Source organism: Cervus canadensis, chromosome 30 (genome assembly GCF_019320065.1).
Source record: "Cervus canadensis isolate Bull #8, Minnesota chromosome 30, ASM1932006v1, whole genome shotgun sequence".
NCBI lineage: Eukaryota > Metazoa > Chordata > Mammalia > Artiodactyla > Cervidae > Cervus > Cervus canadensis.
This window is the reverse complement of record NC_057415.1, coordinates 43,181,865-43,202,372: the sequence shown is the minus strand read 5'-3', so window position 1 is coordinate 43,202,372 and position 20,508 is coordinate 43,181,865. Positions and strand designations below refer to the sequence as shown.

Below are 20,508 nucleotides of genomic sequence, written 5' to 3'. Positions count from 1 at the left end.
GACCCTATTGCTTTAGAGAATTAAAAAAATCTGTTTCTGAAAGGCAGAGATTTGCTGTACTTTTTAAATATAATTTAAAATGATGTAGCCTGTTATTAAATATTTATTGCCTTGAATGGCAGTTTAAAGATTCAAATAAAACATAATCACCATGTAATTTATTTTGACTCAAAAAGAACACTTCCCGAGGGAAAGGCAGCAGTGGGAGGGTCCCTGGTCCACGGGGGAGGGTGGGTTGGAGACGCCCAGGGACTCGCCCCTTTTTCCCAAACCCCGTTCCAGGAGATGAGGCTATCTGGCTGCTGAGACTGTTTCTTGTATTTTAAAAAATTCTTGAAATTCTTACGGTATCCTCCCCTTCTTGTTCTTTTCACCTGAATTAGCCTGAGTGTCTCTGCTCTTCCAAAGCCCAAAGGACGCAACTGGAACAGCCTTGGTGTGAGCTCAGCACAGCACCCGCCCAGCCCTCCCGGTGCCCCCCCGCCCCTCCCTCCGTCCTCCCCCGACCACTCCGTCCTTCCCCATGTCCCTCCATCCTCCCCGCTCCGTCCTCCCCACCCCTCCCTCCATCCTCCCCCCGCCCCTCCGTCCTCTCCATCACCCTTCCGTCCTCCCCTCCTGTCTCTCCCTCTGTCCTCCCCACTGCCCCTCCGTCCTCCCCACCCCTCCCTCCATCCTCCCCCCGCCCCTCCGTCCTCTCCATCACCCCTCCGTCCTCCCCTCCTGTCTCTCCTTCTGTCCTCCACCCCTGCCCCTCCGTCCTCCCCCCGCCCCTCTGTCCTTCTCTACTTCCTCTCCTCCTGACCCTTCAAGACCATCTCAGTCTGCTTTCTCCTTAAAGTCCTTCCAGGTCAGTCTAGACCAGGAGGCTCTGTCATTGTTATTCCACTGTAAATGAATATTCCATCTGTAAATGAATGGACAAAGAAGATGTGGTACATGCACACGATGGAATATTACTCAGCCATAAAAATGAATGAATGAAATAATGCCATTTTTGGCAAGTTGGATGCAACTAGAGATTATTATACTAAATTAAGTCAGGCAGAGAAAGACAAATGTCATATGATATCACTTATATGTAGAATCTAAAAAAAGATACAAATGAACTTATTTCCACAACAGAAAGATTCACAGGTATAGGAAACAAACTTCTAGCTACCCAAAGGGAAAGGTGATGGGGAGGGAGAAACAGTTCACACAGCGCTGCATACGAACAGGTGAACGCCTACGGTACAGAACAGGGGGCTACATTCAGTGTCTTGTAATGACCTAGAGCGGAAAGAAATATGAAAAGAAAAAACATGTAGCTGAATCACTTGGCTGTAGAGCAGAAATTAAAAGAGCATTGTAAATCAGCTGTACTTCACTTATAAGAAAGACTGATAGGAAGAACCAAGAATCAAGCTATATAAGAATTTATGATTTTGCCAGTTGTGTCTTTGCCCCAGAGACAAATATACAAGCAAATATATGCAAATGAAAAGCTAACGATTTCTTACTCTCCCTTAAATGTATACTAGAGTTCTCCTTCAGATGCTCAGGACAGAGTATGTTGTCTTTCTAGGGCTGGTAAGAAAGTATTCAATTATGGAATATTGAAAATTCTGGTAGCTGAAGGATGGAGCTGTTTACACGTTCAGCTTGGGATGGAGGGCATGCATGTAAACCTTCCTAGCTCAGATAAACACGACCACTCTTGGGATCACCTGTAAACACCTGATAGAAATACAACGAGCTATACAAGCATATAATGTATGTTATATTGTATGTTATATCCTACAAATATGCAGGGTATGCGCATGCATAAGCTCACTCCAGGCAAAACCTGCCTCCTACAGAAATCACGACGCTTCTTAAACATGCATTTCTAATCATTTACTGCAAGAGACATGCAAGCTCCTGCCCCACATAGATGTTCCGAGCTGTCCTGTGGTCTGTGAACAGATGAGCTTACCCGCGCTCAGGGTGCTACAGGCCTAGACTGTAGTTTAATGGGCATCAGGCTACAAATAATGAGCCTTAAAATCTGGTCATCATCAAGAGGATTCAGTATGTTTTCTCCACGAAGCGGCCTTGTTTTTAATTTTTTTTTGGCAATGGGTAGTTACAAGCTGTTGAGTCTGCACTTTTTTGCTGTTGTTGGAAGTATCAACTTACAGGGCCTTCCCTGGTGGCTCAGACGGTAGAGAATCTGCCTGCAATGCAGGAGACCTGGGTTCGATCTCTGGGTCGGGAAGATCCCCTGGAGGAGGGCACGGAAACCCACTCCAGTATTCTTGCCTGGAGACTCCCATGGACAGAGGAGCCCGGTGGGCTACAGTCCGCGGGGTTGCTAAGAGTCGGACGCGACTGAGTGAATAACACCCACACCCCCACACACACCGCTTATAACCACTTATAACCTTGAGGTTCCACCTCAAGGACTGGGTCCCCACTGTTCCCAGTTACCCAACCCTCGTTCTGAACTCGGATGATGGGGGTGCCCTCGGGGAGGACATGCCGAGCCCGGCTCTGACGGAGGCTGTGACCCTCTCGTCAGAAAGGATGAGGCAGGCGCGGGTGGTGTGGGCAGGGGTCCCACAGGCCAGAGCAGTCACGCTGCCCCCTTTCTTTGGGAGGCCTGAGTGTGCACGCGTGCGTGCGTGTGTGTGCGGTCTGCTCCTCCCCCTGACCCTGATGCTGACTCTAGACGAGGGCGCTGGCTTCTCCGGTTGCTCAGAGGCTGCGTGGCCCAGCACGCGGATCCTTCAGTGTGGCCCCCACCGCCTCCTTTGAGGTCAAGGAGGACACGGCTCACCTGTCCTGGCGAGAAGACTCTAACCCGTCTCCCCGCACCTCGCGCCCTGCAGGCCTGTGAGCTGGTCTGACGGCCCGTTGAAGGGCCTGCCCTGCTCGCGGGTAAGAGCTGCCCTGTTCACGTCCTGCGGAGGGTCCACGAGGGGCCTGGGAGGGGGCACAGCCGAGCCCGACCAGCCCCGGGGGGCAGGCACCTCCCTGATTGGGAGTCAGACCCCTCAGCTGCCGACGGGCGCAGAGACACTGTCCGTGTGTCTGTCTCTGTGCTCACTGATACCAGGAGGACGAGGACGTTCCTTCTCTCAGTTTTCTCAGTGAGCGCCCACCTCCCCGGCGTCGAGCGGGAAGACACGTCTTGGTCCCGCAGATGCAGGAGTCCTCCAGGCAGGTCTGGACCAGAAGAGCTGGATGTGAAACCTCCTGCTAACTGTGTGACCTTGGGGGGTTCTCAGCTCCTCGTCTGCAGGGGCAAGAGGCCAGTCCATCCCCCGGGGTCTCCAAGGGCATTTTCTGGAACCCGAGAGTCATGCGGCCTCTGTTCCCTGGGGCGCCCCCATCCGTGGAAGGCTTCTGTGGGGAGGGGTCTTGGGGGGGTGTCAGCCTTATTGCTATGGCTCCTCACTCTAGGATTCTGTGCTGTTTCCTTTCATGGTGCCTATTGTCATCTGGTTCCTCATATTTTTTTTTAAAATAGGTGATTCTCAGCAATTAAAAGCCATCAGATACTGGAAAGAAATGAATAAGGACTGGTGTAGAGAGCATGGACCCCTTTGGGGGTGTCAGCTTCTCAGCGTTGGAAGGATGACGGCTCAAAGGTGTCACGTGGCCATCCTGTGGAAAAGAAGCAACCACAGACGGGAAGCAAAAGGCCAGAGACAGGTCCTTTCAGGACAGGTCCCTTCACGCCCTGCGGCGTGGCCTGGAGCTGACGGCAGCCCCTTCGGGGGTGACCGCCTGCCCCGGCCACCCTGCGTCCCCTCCTCGCCCTGGGGCCAAGGACTCCGACCCAAAGGCTGGTCCGGAGAGAGAAGAGGCAGCTGGCCCCAGCCCCAGCCTCCCTTGCTTGGTCTCAGGAGCCGGATGGTGACACGGGCCCCGGCCTTGCTGGGTGTGGGTCCCCCGAGTTTGGGCTCAGGCCCAGCTCGGCAGGCATGCCACCTCGAGGAGGGCGCCTCCTGAAGGCCCATGGCCCACGGGGGTTTGGTTTCCCTAAAGGCACGCAGGGATGACGAGGAATCCCACCAGGCACTGTAGGCCGTGCCCCTGCTGAGGGTCCTGCTCCCGCAGCGGGTGGAGTCGGCCCTGAAGACAAGCCATGCAGAGTGGCTGGGCTTCCCTCGGTTTGCACTCGGGGCTGGGCTGCGGGACCCGGGTCCGCCAGCCGACTCTGCCTGCCTCGAGGGCATGGCCGTGTGTCCGCCCGGAGGGGTTCGTCCCCCGCCTTCTGCTCTGTAGGAATCCCGGCCGCACCACGGGCTCATCACGTCTTTAGAAATCGGAAAGAGACGCCATGAACAGAGGCGTTCGACCTCGGGCACGTTGGGAGCTTGCGGCGGTTCGGGGCATGGGTTCCCTGCGAGCCACCGCGGTCTCCAGGCTGCGAGGGGCGTGGCTGAGGGGCCCGGATTGTTTGCTGGAGGAGACTCACGTAGTCTTGTGCCTGTGGCCTTGGTAAGCGGCGGGAAGGAAGGGAGATGCTTGCCTCGGGCCCTGTGCCCTGCTCAGCGCTTTGGGGGCCCCACGGTACGGGCTCTCGTGAGTGTCCGTGTGTCCAGGGTTCTCCCAGGACCCCTCCTCCTGCCTCTCTGGGCACACGCCCCCCTGCACCCTGCACGTCTGGACGCACATGTGGATCGCTGTCACGAGTCACAAGCTTTCCATCAAAGGGCGGGTGTCCCTTGGTTCCGAAATAGCCCTTCTGCTTGATGACTGTGTGTGCCCGTGAACACTCAGCAATCAGACAAACAGAGCATCTCCGATGCGGCTTGGCGTGTCCTATTCTACCTGGCCACAGTCGTGATGCCTGCACACCCACCTCTGTGCAACTCCTCAACTAAGTTGTTGTTTCTGAAATAAGCAACAGGGTGTCTCCACACCAGGCTGAAATCCAGCCCGAGCAGCCGCTCGCTGGTTCCTGGCCTGGGGCGTCTTCTACATGCCCACACCTCGGTGCTGGGCAGCGGCTGGTAAGCATCCGTTTCCTTTTGCGTCATCGGCGTGTGTGCTTAGGGAAGGTCACCAAGGGCAGGGCCGTGTCAGATGCAGCCCTCGGGGGGCCCCAGGGCCTCTGCGTGGCCGCAGAAGTGTCTGCTTGCTGCTCCCGGCTGCCGGCACCCACGCAGTCAGGTGGGGCTCCTGACACCTGCGGCTGGGGGGCCAGAGAGACTCAGATGCACTTGGAGCCCCACCTGGGCCGGAGGAACCCTGGGCAGTGAAGGTGCTGGCCCTGATGCCCACCCCTGCTGTCCTTGCAGGCCTGCATTTTTATCATTTGAAATCTAAAGACATGTGTCTACAGTGTTCAGGCACATCGTCCCCCTCAGGTGCTCCGACCCTCCCTGACATCCTTGGCTGTGGGTCTGGTGAGGCTTGGAACGCGAGGTGGTGGGGGGGGGGGCAGGTGGCCGGGACAGAGGACAGAGCCTCTCACCTTCTGCCTGGCCCTGAGCATCACCTGGAACCTGTTCCTCACTGATCTCTGGAGGGTCTCAGCTGAGGCTCAGTCACGGGGGTGGGGGTGGGAGGACGCTGGAGTCCAGCTCACAAGAGGGCGCTCACTTAAGAGGAGGAAAGCGTGGCTTACCTTTCAAAACATGCCTTTCCCGGGAATTTTCTAGCAATAGCATTGTTTAAAAAATTACCAATCTTCTAAAAACTTATCCTTTTACCAAAAAAATTATTTCTGAATAAGAAGGAAGTGCTTTAAAAACACACTTATCTCATATTATTTGCTGAGGGCAACAAGGACACCTCCTCCCCACTCCTGGAAACACAGACGGGCCCTGTCTTGCCGGAAATGAACTCCTGAAACTGTTCCTGTCCTCATGGCTTTCAAGCTCCGCTCCTCCTTGTGACAGTCTACCCCAAGAAAGGGGCCAGCAGCCACAAAACTATCTGCAAAGATGCTTATCACACCCTATCCATAACTTGGAAAAGTTAAAAACAAACTAGATAGTTTCTGGGGACCAGTCCAGGGCCGTGGACCCAGCCGTCGGCAGGCACGCGGGGCTCCTGGCTCGTGATCCCATGGCAGGGTCCGCAGCCCCCAGCCCCAGCCTCAGCTAAAACCCTGTCCACACACCAGCTCTGAAACATGGCGGCCGGGTACCCACTACAGCCCAGCGCAGACGGGGGAGAGAGCCGTCATCCCTGGCCAGAGCCCCACCACACACCCATGTCTGCTGTATGTGATGAGCGGCTTCAAAGCCTCGGTTATACCTTTGCAATCATCAGTCAAGAAATCAGGCCGAGACGGTAATTCCTTTGTTTCGTCTTAACCAATACAGACTGCAAATATGAGAGATTCTCTAAGGCCTTGCCTGAAAATACCTATATTCCTTCTCCTTGAATGCAGAGTTATTTTAAAAGTATATTTAATTTTATCCAATGTCAAACATCTGCCCTGAAATGCATTACCTGTTTTATTTACAGTTTTAAACACACCGAATCAGCCACACTGTCTTCTGAAATATGTAACAAACGAGGCAGGGCCAGCGAGGTGTCCACTCGGGCGGGCCTGCCGGAGATGAGCAGCGCACACATTAGTTTTCTTGGGATGACGGCCAGGAAGCTTTTTTTTTTTTTTTAGTAGAGGATTACTGTGACAATAAAGGTGAACTGCCATCACAGTCCTGAAATTTGTGTTTGCACACAGACAATTCATAACAAGGCGTCGAGCAACGGCGGGTCTGGGAAACCCACTTGCTCTGAATCTTCACTTCATACAGACCAGTGCCTAGAACTCCAGCTTTTTGCTTCTCTGCAACCATGCATGCAAGCTATCAAATGAATGGTAAAACAGGTGCGCCCTAGCTTCTGATTTATAATATTAGTGACAGTAGGAAGGACAGCACGTTGTAACGTTCAGGGATGGGTGATGCCCAGTGATGTCTTATAAAGCATGAAGGGGCTGTGGACGCCCTGGCTCCTGGATGGGTGGCTGCGTGCACGGAATTCTTCACCCACGCCCCGGCGTGCACCCTGCCGCACGGCAGTCATACATTAATTAGAGCATAAACAGACACCGCAGTGTTGCCACGCACCCAAGTGGATCTTCATTTTTCACATGCGGGGCCCTACTAATTAAAATCAGCTTTGCAATTAAATGTGGAACATTGTGTTAAACTTTCAAGCGTGGTTAGAAAAAAATGCAATTATTTTTAGGGTTTTTTTTTTTTAAATTTTGATGCAAATGCAAATTCTATCCATGTGAAACCAGTAAACGGGAGGTATAGGATCCCCATTTTTCTCTCTTCCTTGTCTCTGTCTTTCTTTTTTGATTATCCAGGCTCCTCTCAGTTGCACGTTGCCATGCTCCTCTGTCTCTCCCGGTGCCTGGCTCCGTTCCAAGGCTTTTAGTGAGAGCTCTCTGTCAAGGCATGAATAATACAGCCCCCAGGCTGCCGGCAGCCTCCAAATGAGGCGTGCATGCATCAGGAAGGAGCCCTCAGCTCCAGCTCCAGAACAAGCTCCCGTGAAGACAGGCAATTATTCACCCGCGGCTGCCGCCATGGCAGTCACACTGGTGGGTGCAAAGGCACATGAGAAGGAAAAAATCTGAAGGAGGAACACGCACCACGAGCCAGAGAGAATCCAATAATTTTCTAATAGGAAAGAAATCTACCGTTTGGAGCTTTTAATTTTAAAGTTTCAGGATAAATTGATTTGATTCTGAATTTTCTAAATTGGGAAGGATTTAAATATAATACCAAGGCCATCAACTGGCTTTTGCAAGACTCTACAGCTAGATTTCAGGTCAACTATCTCACCAGAACCCTGTGCTCCACAAACAATAACCTCAACAAAATATCTGTGAAGGGCAAATGTGAATAAAATCCATTAAATGTCAGAAGTAAATTCAGAGGGTTCACAAACCAGATGATGTGAAGAATAAATCCACATTAGGGACTCTCCCCTCCACACACACACTTTCTCCTTTGTTGAAGACTTATACAAAAATCACTGTTCAGAAAGAAGTAAAGCCAGTTAATTTCAATCGTCCAGTATGTATCTAACTGCTAAAAGGAAGGCTAAAATTTCAAATTCCTCTACATTGCTTAATATTTATTAATCTGTGATAGATTTTTTCAGATTTCTTTTTGATGTGGACCATTTTTAAAGTCTTTATTGAATTTATTACAATATTGCTTCTGTTTTATGTCCTGGTTTTTTGGTTGAGCGGCACATGGGAGCTTGGTTACCCAAAGAGGGACTGAACCCTCAGCCCCTGCACTGGAAGATGACCTCTTAACCACCGGATCACCAGGGAAGTCCCAATCTGTGACAGATACTAATAAATATTACTCCCATCTCTAATTTTTACTAGGAAATTTTATAAAGACTTTAGAACAATAAGGCTTCTCTGGTGCCTCAGATGGTAAAGAATCTGCCTGAAATGCAGGAGACCCGGATTCAATCTCTGGGTCAGGAAGATCCCCTGGAGAAGGACATGGCAACCCACTCCAGTCTTCTTGCCTGGAGAATTCCAAGGACAGAGGAGCCTGGCGGGCTCCAGTCCACGGCGTTGCAGAGAGTCAGGCACGACTGAGGGACTAACACACACTTAACAGGAGTAGCAGTGGAACAATAAACTAGCCCTGACTTTGACAGTAAATTTAGCATCTATTTACCCCTTTGTAACATCAAGTTGCACTGTATCTTTAACACAAACAATATTTTATATCAACTTGGGGGCAGAAAATTGTGATTACAAGGCATTAGAGTGTTCAATCTCAGTCAAATTTTCAAGAGTAAATTTTGGCAGGAAAGTTTTCACGTCCCACATTCTGGCTATCCTAGTAACAGGTCACGTAATTCTCTGGATTATTAAACAATCTCTTTTTCAGGTACTTGAACCAAACTAAAACAATTACAGATAGAGTGAACTGGGGACTCTTGACCCCATGTCCCCACCCATAAGATGCCTGTCTTCAGGCTTCCCAGGTGGTGCTACTGATAAAGAATTTGCCTGCCAATGCAGGAGACACAAGAGATGTGGGTTCGATCCCTGGGTTTAGAAGATCTCCTGGAGTAGGAAATGGCAACCTGCTTCAACACTCTTGCCTGGAGCATCCCATGAACAGGGGAGCCTGGCGGGCTCCACTCCATGGGGTTGCAAACGAGTGAGATGCAAGTGAGCACGCGCACACCCAGGACATGCAGACACCCCGGTCCCCCTCGGCGTTCGCTCAGCTGGGGCCTCGCACTAGGCAACTCCACCTGCACTCGCTGTGTCCTTGCTGGTTCAGGGCCCTGTCTTGGGCTGGCTCTGGGTCCCGACCCCTCACCTACTCCAGTCTTCCAGCCAACCATCCCAGAGCCCAGCGACTTCCTCACCTCCAGGTTCAGGGGCTCTTCCTCCATGTTGTTCATTTTCTTCCCGCCACCCAGGCTGTAGGCCCGGAAAGGCTCTCTTTTCGCCCACGGCTGTTTTAGACGCTTACAGCTCACCTGTCTGCCTGCCCAGCAGGGACGCGGTGGTCCCAGGAGGAGAGCAGGGTTTTAGACGCTTACAGCTCACCTGCCTGCCTGCCCAGCAGGGACGCGGTGGTCCCAGGAGGAGAGCAGGGATCCAGGATGCGCCTCTCCCTAAATCTGGGTGTGTAAGAACCAGACTCTGGGAACTCACTTAGATGACAGAGGGTTAGTTTTGCACCTGCAAAGGCAGCTCTGGCATTGGCCCCCACGTTTGAGATGCTAGCTTCAGCATCTCTCACATAAATACCATTTTAGGAAAGCAGTGTGTGCTCAGGGCCGTGGAGTGTGCAGAGTCAGGTGTGGAAGAGATGTAAGACGTGAGTGGAAAGGAAGAGATGGGATTTGCTGTGGACAGAAACTGAGACTGCATTTTGGTTCATGAAAGAGAATTACTTCTGGCCTTGATTGCAGATTCCATAATGATTTTGTCATAATTACGTGCTAATAATATAGAGCCTAGAAGAGTTGGAGCCATGTGTCTGGACACTAACAATGTTTCGGAAGATAAAGGCTGGTGGTTTTGTCCTGATCATGTGCATGTGAAAGTGTTAGTCACTCAGTTGCGTCTGACTTTACAACCCCCTGGAGCCCGCCAGGCTCCTCTGTCCATGGGATTCTCCAGGCAAGAATACTGGAGTGGGTTGCCATTTCCTTCTCCCAGGGATCTTCCCGACCCAGGGATCGAACCTGGTCTCTTGCATTGCGGGCAGATTCTCTACTGTCTGAGCCACCAGGGCATCAGGGCATGCATCAGGGCATGAAAATGTCGACAGAGCTGGGACCCCTGCGGTCAGCGTGCAGGGATCCAGAGGCGGGCCTCAGGTCCCGGAGGGGCCGGGGAGGGACGGGTGGGGAGCCTGCGTCAGACGCCGGGGCTCCGTCGCCGCTCTTCCTCTCCGTCACCCCGCCTGCTCGGCGACTCAGCACCACGTGGGATACTACACCCACCCCCCGATGCGCCCGGGGTTTCTGGTAAAGCTGTTTTCATTTCCCTTACGTTTTCCCCAATTTCTCTCTCTGATTCACCCTTTGTGCAGTTGTGTGTATGCTTATCAGGCAGCTCAAACTGTGAACGATTAACACCAACAAAGACCCTGAGTCAATTATCTGTAGTTCAAGGATATAGCTTTTGGATAAGGCAGAACATCCAATAAAATTAGAAGTTTAACTCTCACCCCTTCGTTTTTACCCAGGACTGTAAATCGTAAATTCCCTGTGAATTCAGACAATTGATGAACTTCACAAGCATCACCCATCACAAGTGGTTGGTCCTTTTCTCCCCTCTATTCCCGGTTTCTTACTAACCCACAGCTCTGCCTTCCTTACCCAGGTAAAAAAGCCACCCATCTCAGCTGTTCCACAAGAAACCAAACCCCCACTGAAGTGGCAAGACCACTGCCCAGGGCCACGGCCTTCGCCCAGGGCCACAGTCACCTCCCAGACACATGGCCAGCAGCCAGGGGCATGACCACCAACTGGGGCCATGACCACCACACAGGGGTATGACCACCTCCCAGGAACACGGCCAGCACCCAGGGGCATGACCACCAATTGGGGCCACCACTGCCTCCCAGGGACACGGCCACCGCCATGCAGGCCCCCCAAAGCAGTGAAATGGCACGCTGAAACTCTGACCGGTATTTGATTCTCTCAGGAATTTTCTTATGCTGAAATAAAGATTACCTGGTAGACTTCATTTCACTACTTGAAATCAAATTTCCGAAAAATTTTATTTTTTACATTGTTGATTCTGTTCACTTGACTCAAATTAATTTTTGCACGTTCAAATAGCTGGATATCAATATACTAAAAGAATGTCTTTATACTCAGCTACAAACTGGCATGATGAGTGAGTAAAATGAAACTGTAGCCTTAACAGGAGTACGTTCATTGAAAAGTGCACCAGTAAAAACCTGAGTGTTGCCCGCTCAATTGTGTCTGACTCTCTGTGACCCCGTGGACTGTAGCCCGCCAGGCTCCTCCATCCATGGGATTCTCCAGGCAAGAACACTGTAGAGGGTTGCCATTTCCTTCTCCAAGGAAAAACCTGAAATGATGGGCAATTTCATCAAGACCCAAACTGAGGCTGCCGTGCTGGTCCTATCTGAAGAGGTCTCAGGCGCGCCGAGCCTCAGCAGGGGGGAGGTGACACTGTGTTGCGGGGAGGGGTGCAGGTTTTTACGTGCATGAGCAGCTGTCATAGCTCAGAAACTATCTTTTCAAAAGGAAAGAAACAAAGCCAGATATAATTGAAATCTCACAGATTTGAAATAGCTACAGTCAAAAGATGTTGATGTGTACGAGTCTTACCTACTACAAGGGCCACCTTCTCAGTCTGAGAAATTCAAAGGTCACCTTTTAGTTAAAAATTACTGATAATATACAGCCATTGAAAAACAAAACTTAGAAAGCCTTACTTGATAACCTCAGTGAGACTCCTGGGAGAGAAGTCTTATCTCTGACACGGCATTCTGAATGGTAATTAGCTTTACATAACGAAGTCTGTGGGCTTCCCAGGTGGTCCCAGTGGTAAAGAACGTGCCTGCCAATGAAGGTAGATGTGAGAGACTCGGGTTTGATCCCTGGGTTGGGAAGATCCCCTGGAGGAGGAAATGGCAACCCACTCCATTTTCCTTGCCTGCAGTATCCCATGGACAGAGGAGCCTCCTGGCTACAGTCCATGGGGTTGCAGAGGGTTGGATATGACTGAGTGTTGCAGGCATGCAACAAAGTCTGTGACTTTCTTGTTTTAAACCCAAGGAAATTGAAGCCAATACAGGTGGCACTAACGGTAAACAATCTGCCTGCCAATGCAGGAGATGCAAGAGATGAGCATTTGATCCCTGGGTGGGGAAGATCCCTCAGAAGAGGAAATGGCATCTACTTTTCATCTACTTTGCTCCTGCGCAATTCAGGGTGTTCTGTGCTCTCTTCAGCAACGAGTCTCAGAGGAGGGTGGAGCCTGGCTGTCTTCAGCTGGCCCAGCCTCAGCCTAAGCACCGTTTTCTAAGCAGGAAGAGGACCCCGGGGAGGGTGTACACACAGCCCGCATCCCACAGGACCCATCGGTCCACAACCGTGGGGTGAACTGTGGGTAGAAATACAAAGGCTGGGGTCAATTCTTTGGGAAATTCATGATTTTTCCGCAAAAGTGTGGTTATGATGCCTAATTAAGGTTAACTGACATCTAATTAAAACTCTTTAGCCAAATTTAATCATTCCTTCTGGAGAAGGCAATGGCACCCCACTCCAGTACTCTTGCCTGGAAAATCCCATGGACGGAGGAGCCTGGTAGGCTGCAGTCCATGAGGTCGCTAAGAGTCGGACACGACTGAGCGACTTCACTTTCACTTTTCACTTTCATGCGCTGGAGAAGGAAATGGCAGCCCACTCCAGTGTTCTTGCCTGGAGAATCCCAGGGATGGAGGAGCCTGGTGGGCTGCCGTCTATGGGGCCGCACAGAGTCAGACACGACTGAAGCGACTTAGCAGCAGCAGCAATCATTCCTTCTAGTAGCAATATAATCAAGTTTAACTATTGATTAATCATGAGATGATTGGGCTTCCCAGGTGGAGCTAGTGGTAAAGAACTCGCCTGCCAATACAGCAGATGTCAGAGACCCAGGTTCGATCTCTGGGTGGGGAAGTTCCCATGGAGAACACGGCAACCCACTCCAGTATTGTTGCCTAGAGAACCCCATGGACAGAGGATCCTGGTGGGCTATGGTCCATAGGGTTGCAAAGAGTTGGACACAACTGAAGTGACTTAGCAGGCATGCACACATGAGATGATTAGGGGAAAAAAATCACTCATAGTTGGCTAACTTGTTTTTTTCTCCATTGTAAACATAAACCAGTCAGGTTTTAAAAACAGGATTTTTAAAAAAGAATTTACATATATACTCCTTCATCAAATAGCAAATACTTGAAATAAACCATGTATTTAAATCAGATAATTTGATAATTTTGCACAGTAAGATAATAATATAATACATTAAATATAATAGTTTAAGTCACAAAATTCTCTTAACCATGGCCTCCTGTTCCTCCAGTCTGGAACCGTTTCATCCTGGGTGCCCATTAAAATTCCCTGCCTCCCTAAACGCTAGCATGGGGGATTTGGAGTAATTTGTAATTTTCCCTTGATTTTGCTGAAGGACAGTCATCATAATTGCTTGATTTCACCGGTAAATTAGCGCTCAGCTGAAAAGGAAATAGCGAGCGAGGCCGCGAGGACTGTCGTCTGGGGGCTGGATCACCTGCTTCTGCACCTGGTCCTGGGTACCTGGGCCCGGCCGCTGGAGGCTGCTCGGCCGGACGACAGGCTCGCAACCTGGGTACCGGGAGTCAGCCACAGGCGCGCCCTGGCCGCTGTACGCTTCTGATCCATCGGGGCCGTGACCTTCCGCAGAAAGGGGACGCTGCCTCCTACCACAGGGCGGGGGCCCGCTACGCGAGAACCTGCGGGCCGACCTGCCTCTGCGCTGCGACCCCGCCCCAAGCCCCTCCCCGCCCCGTGCTCCGGGTGTCCCCGCGCCCTCTCTGCCGCAGGCCTGAAATCTGGGCTGACGAGCACCATCACCTGAGCCCTGGAGCCCCTGAGCCCCTGGAGCCTGGCCCGGCCTGGCCCCTCCAGCCCAGATCGTCCCCCGCAGCCGCCTGGGACCAGGCCTGGCCTTCCTCCCCCTGGACGGGTCGAGCTCCCGCAGAAAGACCAGGAAGGTCGCACTTCACTCCACCACCAGAGGGTCACCCTCCTGAGCTACGGAAGGAGAAAGCGGGGAGTAGACACTCGGCTCCCCGCGAACAGGGGGGGAGGTGCCGCGCTGACCCCGCCTGTCCCCCGCGGGTGGACAGACGCTGCCCCAGGCGGCCGTCGGAGTCGCTCCGAGCGCCCCAGGTCCAGAGGGGCAGGGGAGCCGCCCCAAGGGGGCGCCCGAGAGTCACGCGGCTCCGCGCAGAGACCGCGGCCTTACCTCCTGTGTCGCGCGTACTTTCCGCTGACGTGGCCGCTGCCATCACAGCCGGGGGTGGGACAGCTGCAAGAGGAACGGACGCGTCACTCAGGTGCCCCCTGGACGGTGGGCCGGGGGCCGGGGGCTGTGGACACGCAGGGAAGGCCGGGCACTGGGGGGCGGGGGCGGGGGCAGGCCCCGGGGACGCGAAAACCCGCGATCAAGGGGTGCGTCCTCTGAACCGCCACGGGGCACGTGTGTGGACCACTGACCTGAACAGCTCCTGGATGGCCGGCTCCACGGGAACTGCAGAGAGAGGAGAAGAGACGCTCATTTCTCTTTCATGGCAAGACCCCCGCAACCCCGCCACAGACAGCCACCCAGAGGGCGGTGTCCGGGCCCAGACTGAGGGCTTCTGCAGGACGGAGGTGACCCCAGTAGGGGACCGGGAGCACGGACGTACCTCGGACCCCTTTGGACCGCGTGCGATGCCGCTTCTCCTCGGCGTCCACCTCCATCTGCAGGGAGAGAAGGCAGTCAGCGTGCTCCCTGCTGGGCACTCAGGGACAGTGTCCCTCTGTGAAGTGGAGGTCAGCCGCTGGGGAAGGGCCAGGCAGTCTACACGCGATGTTTAAAAATAACAAGCAAGACCTTGGTCCTGCAGGGGCCCTGCAGGGGAAGACTTTGATGAGGACACATGCGGGTCAGTCAACCTGAGTTGTACTTGTACCAAGAATATAATAGACAGCGGTGCAGCTTGCAAGAAGGAAAGAAATTCACATGTAATGTCCGCCTTCTCCTTGTAGCTGAAGCTTAACCTGGTCAGGGACCTACAGGGGAAGTGGGGGGTGTCAGAAGGACAGGCTTTCTTGTGGCGACCACTCTTACTGTGGTCTAGCCCTGGGGGCGATTGCGGCCGCCTTGGTCTGAATCACTGCAGATGGTGACTGCAGCCATGAAATTAAAAGATGCTTCCTCCTTGGAAGGAAAGTTATGACCAACCTAGACAGCATATTAAAAAGCAGAGACATTACTTTGCCAACAAAGGTCTGTCTAGTCAAGGCTATGGTTTTCCCAGTGGTCATGTATGGATGTGAGAGTTGGACTGTAAAGAAAGCTGAGTGCCGAAGAATTGATGCTTTGAACTGTGGTGTTGGAGAAGACTCTTGAGAGTCCCTTGGACTACAAGGAGATCCAACCAGTCCATCCTAAAGGAGATGAGTCCTGAATATTCATTGGAAGGACTGATGCTGAAGCTGAAACTCCAATACTTTGGCCACCTGATGCGAAGAGCTGACTCATTTGAGAAGACCCCGAATGCTGGGAAAGATTGAGGGCAGGAGGAGAAGGGGACGACAGAGGATGATATGGTTGGATGGCATCACCTACTCAATGGACATGAGTTTGAGTAAACTCCGGGAGCTGGTGATGGCCTGGGAGGCCTGGCATGCTGGGGTTCATGGGGTCGCAAAGAGTTGGACATGACTGAGCTACTGAACTGAACTGGTCTGAGTCATCAGGACGCTTTCCAGGGTCACGGCCCCTCCTGGTGGTCATGGCAGGACTTACACTTGGAGGTTGCAGGGTGTCTCCATCTACTACCTTGCACAATCCTCACAGGGAGGCATCTATTCTCTGCTTCCTCTACCTGGGACTTGCCCAAGATCATCTGTGTGGCAGCTTTGGTGCAGGGCCCCGAAAACCGCCACTGTCTACACTTCCTCCCTGAGTCAAGAACACACTGCTGGACCGGTGAATGCAAGTAATTTAAACACAGCAAAACTGCTCATTGCAGAACTCCACTCAGCACATCAGAAGGGTCAACAAGAGAGGAGCAGGAAAGATGACAGCTCCTCTCGCCGGATCCCACTCTGGCCTGGATCATTTGTCACCCTGTCCAGCAGGAGATGGGGCTTCAACCCCTGGGTCGGGAAGATCCCCTGGAGAAGGGAATGGCAACCCACTCCAGTATTCTTGCCTGGAAAATCCCATGGACAGAGGAGTCAGGTGGGCTATAGTCCGTGGTGTCACAGAGAGTTGGACGTGACTGAATGACTGAGTACACACACACGTACCAGTGTGGCCAGAGCTGCATTCTAGGCGGAAGACGGGGCCATGGTAAAATCTCGTGTGTGCAGGGGGGTGGGGGAAGGAAGGACTGGGAGTTTGGGATTAGTAGATGCAAACTGTTATACTAATGTATGGCATAGATGGACAACAAGGTCCTATTGGATAGCACAGGAAACTGTTCAATATCCTGTGATGAACCATAATGGGAAGCAATGTGAAAAATAATCTGTTATCTATTTATCTATATCTATAACCAAGTCATTTTGCTGTATAGCAGAAATGATTGGGCTTCCCTCGTAGCTCAGTCGGTAACGAATCTGCCTGCAATGCAGGAGGCCCGGGTTCTGGGTGGGGAAGATCCCCTGGAGGAGGAAATGGCAACCCACTCCAGTATTCTTGCCTGGAGAATCCCATGGACAGAGGAGCCTGGTGGGCTACAGTCCACGGGGTTGCAAGAGTCAGACATGACTTAGTGACTAAACCACCACCAACAGAAATTAATACAAGAATTAATACAGGAAATTATACAAGTAACTCATCTGTACACCAACAAAATTCTTTAAAAAATTAAAATAAGAGATACCATGTATGCAGAGTTCATCTCCTCCACAGTTATGACGAGAAACGTCGGAATCTGGGAGAAGACCAGTTGGACTCCTGTGACTCTGCTCGCTGACATTACAGAAAGACCTGGTGGACCTGCTCTTGGAGCAAAGCTTCAGCAAGTCGAGACCCTGCAGAGGATCCTGGGAGAACAGGGGCATCTCTGGCCCGAGCCTTCATACCAGCCGACCAACAAATACCTACTGGTCACTCTGTGCAGAGTAGTAAAAATACATATAATAAAAACCACAAGCTCATTTCGTGTTTGAAATGTGTGCTGGGTTTTAAAGGAAAACTTCAGGTTTCAGGTTAAAAAAAAGGGCTGGGGGCAGATGTTTCAGGCAGAGGGAACAGGATGTACAAAGGCCCTGGGCAGTGCAGGGGACCTAGGCGCTCGGGGTTACTGGGGTGCAGACCTCACAGAGCTTCAGAGGGGCATGGCCGGTCATGCCATGGAGGGGGAGCCTCCCCCCTTGTCATTTATGCTCCTGGAGCACCCGAAATAAGCCTGGGCTATCACCTGGTGGCGGGGGGAACTTGTCATCACGGGGTGTGGAGGCCATCGCTTTGTGAGCATGGAGTCGAAAACCTTGGCTCATTTGCTAGTTGCTTGAATGGCTGCCTAAGAATTGTTCTATGTTTTGCATTTAGGTTTTAATCCTTTTTCATATATATTGGGGACAAACTTATTTTCTTCTAGGTGGATGGTTAATCCTGCAACTAACCCCTCAATTGATGAAGACCAGACCCCCACTGACACGCGCCCCTTGTTGTGGGAAGTTCCATCCCAGCCGGTGCCTGTGTGGGCCGCTCTGCTTAGTCCAGGGCCAGCCCCGTTTGAGTTCCTGGCTCTGAAGTGTGCTTTGCCATCTGAGAAACAGGCCTCCACTAACACTGGGGTGAGCATACACTCATGACTATATATAAAGCAGATAACCCACGAGGACCTACTATATAGCACAGGGAACTGAATTCCATATAAGGGAACAGAATCTGAAAAGAACACATATGTATTCTTGTGCAACTGAATCACTTTTCTGTACACGCCTAACACAATACTCTAAATTAACTATGAAAGGGTTAGTCGCCCAGTCGCGTCTGCCTCCTCGAGACCCCACAGACTGTGCCCCCAGGCCCCTCTGTGCATGGGATTCTCCAGGCAAGAGCACTGGGGTGGGTAGCCTTTCCCTTCTCCAGGGGAACTTCCCGACCCAGGGATTGAACTTGAATCTCCTGCATTGCAGGCGGATTCTTTACCGTCTGAGCCACCAGGGAAGCCCCAGCTATACTTCAGTTCAAAGAATGAATATATAAAAATGTATAAATACTTCATTCATTCTTGGAAAAGAATAAGCCTCCTCTCTGTGAAGGTTGCATGAAATAACTTGCAGACCACGCCTAGCGAAACACTGGATGTGGATGTGAAGCCCGGAGGGTGTCTTCTCCTTCGGCCAGTGGGACCGCCAAGTGAAATAGTGAACCAGAGGCACACGCCCCTCTCACACACGTTTCAATGTCCAGAAACTGCCAGAGAGGCTCAGGTTCAGCCAGGTGCGCACAGCTCAGGATGTGAAGTGTGCGGCTGTTTGCACTCCCCAGGTTTACACGGGAGTGCGGGCGAGGCCCCTGACCATTCAGGTGCCTGGCCCCGTGCCCACCCCGCTGATGGCCACCCGACCTTTTCCACCGGAAATTCAGGCAAGCTCTGCTTTGAATTTGCTCCTCGGGTGGGTCTGAGACCTGAGCTGGAGGAGCTTCGCTGCTGCCGCGGGAGTGGCGGCATGCAGGCTCTCAGACCTACGGGCTCTGGACCTCCCTGGGCCTGGGGAAGGGGCAACAGGTACCATCGCCTGGGTTTCTGATTTCTAGTGAGTCATGTTTAGAAAAATCACCATGAAGGAACTATTTCAGCATACATTTAAGAAATTTTTAAGCCCAATGTTTGTTTTAAAAATAAAGAGAGGTTTTTGGGGGAGCTTTAAATGGTTTTATACTTAAAGCCCTAGAATGTAAGAAATTTGCTTTTGAAACAATGAAAGCCATAGAACAACTCAGTGAATTGTGTTGTAAACTGTGAACTTTACATCTGGAAGCAGGACTTATTTTATTATTTGATCCCCGGGGTAAAAGGTGCACTGGTCAGGTTGAGCCTTACTGAAGATAACGGAATATTAACTGCACCAAAAAGCTGCACATTTATGGATTCTGTCAAGCTTTGGAGGCTGAGCAACTTCCAGGCCACAGCCGTGTTCCCAGGAGGGGCTGGACTTGGGGTCCAAGAGCGCGAGGACCGTTGTCCTCCTAACCCGCATTCCCCACTGTCACGCTCTCCCTCTGCAAAGATGGGGAGGAGGGACCCTGGGGCTTCGGCCTCCATGGTGGGCAGCTCAGACTTGACCCAGAGCCCGAGCTCCCAGCTCCCTCCTCCGCTCCCCAGCCACTCACATGCAGGAGCCGCCTCGTCATCTGCCATTAGCCGGCCCTGCCTCTCACCCGCTGCCCCCAACCTGCGGCCACTCGCTGCTCTAGCATCATCAGGCGGGGAGGAGGCAGCAGGCGGCAGCGGGAGGTGTGTGGCGGTGGATAGTCAGGGAAGGTGTAATGAAGAGAAACGAGGCGCTTCTGGCACCACCGAGCTTGCAGATCAAGCTGAGTGGAGCTGTCCCCGCCAGCTGCCCTGTCCCCGGTCTCCGTCTCCTAGGTAACCGAGACCCGGCTCCATGCACAGCTTCACATGATGGAAGCTGCTTCCTCATCTCAATGCACTCTGGAAAGTTTGGGTTCATAAGAAATCTACCAGGAAAGATCAGCGAGAATCAGAGATGATGGACGTGGGCATCCTTGAGTAGTGGTCGGGGGAGCGGAGTTACCTTGCAGGAAGTCTTCTCTCCCAGGAATGGAGGCAGCGTGACTCTGTGGGCAGGACACAGGCCCACAGTCAGGTCTCTCTGCTCTGGTCCGGGTCCTCCCCAGCCTGCGACTGTGGCGAAGTCACTTAATTTCTCTGTGCCTCGATTTCTCCATCTACAAAACAGGGACCACACAGTAAAGCACCTAGTGACTTCATGATGACACCAAGAGGGCACGTGAAGAGAAAATGTGCCCCCTGCAGTCACCACGGACCCTCCAGCTTCCCCAGGGACTGTGTCTGCTGTCCTATCGATGGACAATGGTCCCCGAGAGAAGCGTCCTTCTGGACTTGGGGCTGCTGCTTAGACTCCGAGACAGGGTCTCCCCTGGGCTGTCTGGGAAGACTTATTCCCTGCTAGCCAAGTCATCTGTACAGGCTGGGGGACATTCTACCCAACTGAGAAGGTTCTAGAACTCCTGTCTGGGGGACCAGTGCCCAGCCCTCCAGGCGTCTTTACTGGATTCTCTTCTCCACG

The 20,508-nt window shown here is 52.3% G+C and overlaps 1 protein-coding gene across 24 annotated transcripts in view; it reads right to left on the bottom strand.

Annotated features, from left to right (window-relative positions):
- The window catches only part of MYT1L (myelin transcription factor 1 like), a 399,489-nt gene that overhangs the window by 117,930 nt on the left and 261,051 nt on the right, over positions 1–20,508 (bottom strand). For all 24 annotated transcript variants that reach the window (XM_043452969.1, XM_043452975.1, XM_043452972.1 and 21 more), the window contains 4 exons: positions 19,993–20,146; positions 14,913–14,967; positions 14,722–14,755; positions 14,471–14,533 (listed from right to left, as the gene is read on the bottom strand). In XM_043452969.1, coding sequence (XP_043308904.1) covers positions 14,471–14,533; positions 14,722–14,755; positions 14,913–14,967; positions 19,993–20,146 — 306 coding nt within the window. The remainder of the gene's footprint in view (positions 1–14,470; positions 14,534–14,721; positions 14,756–14,912; positions 14,968–19,992; positions 20,147–20,508) is intronic.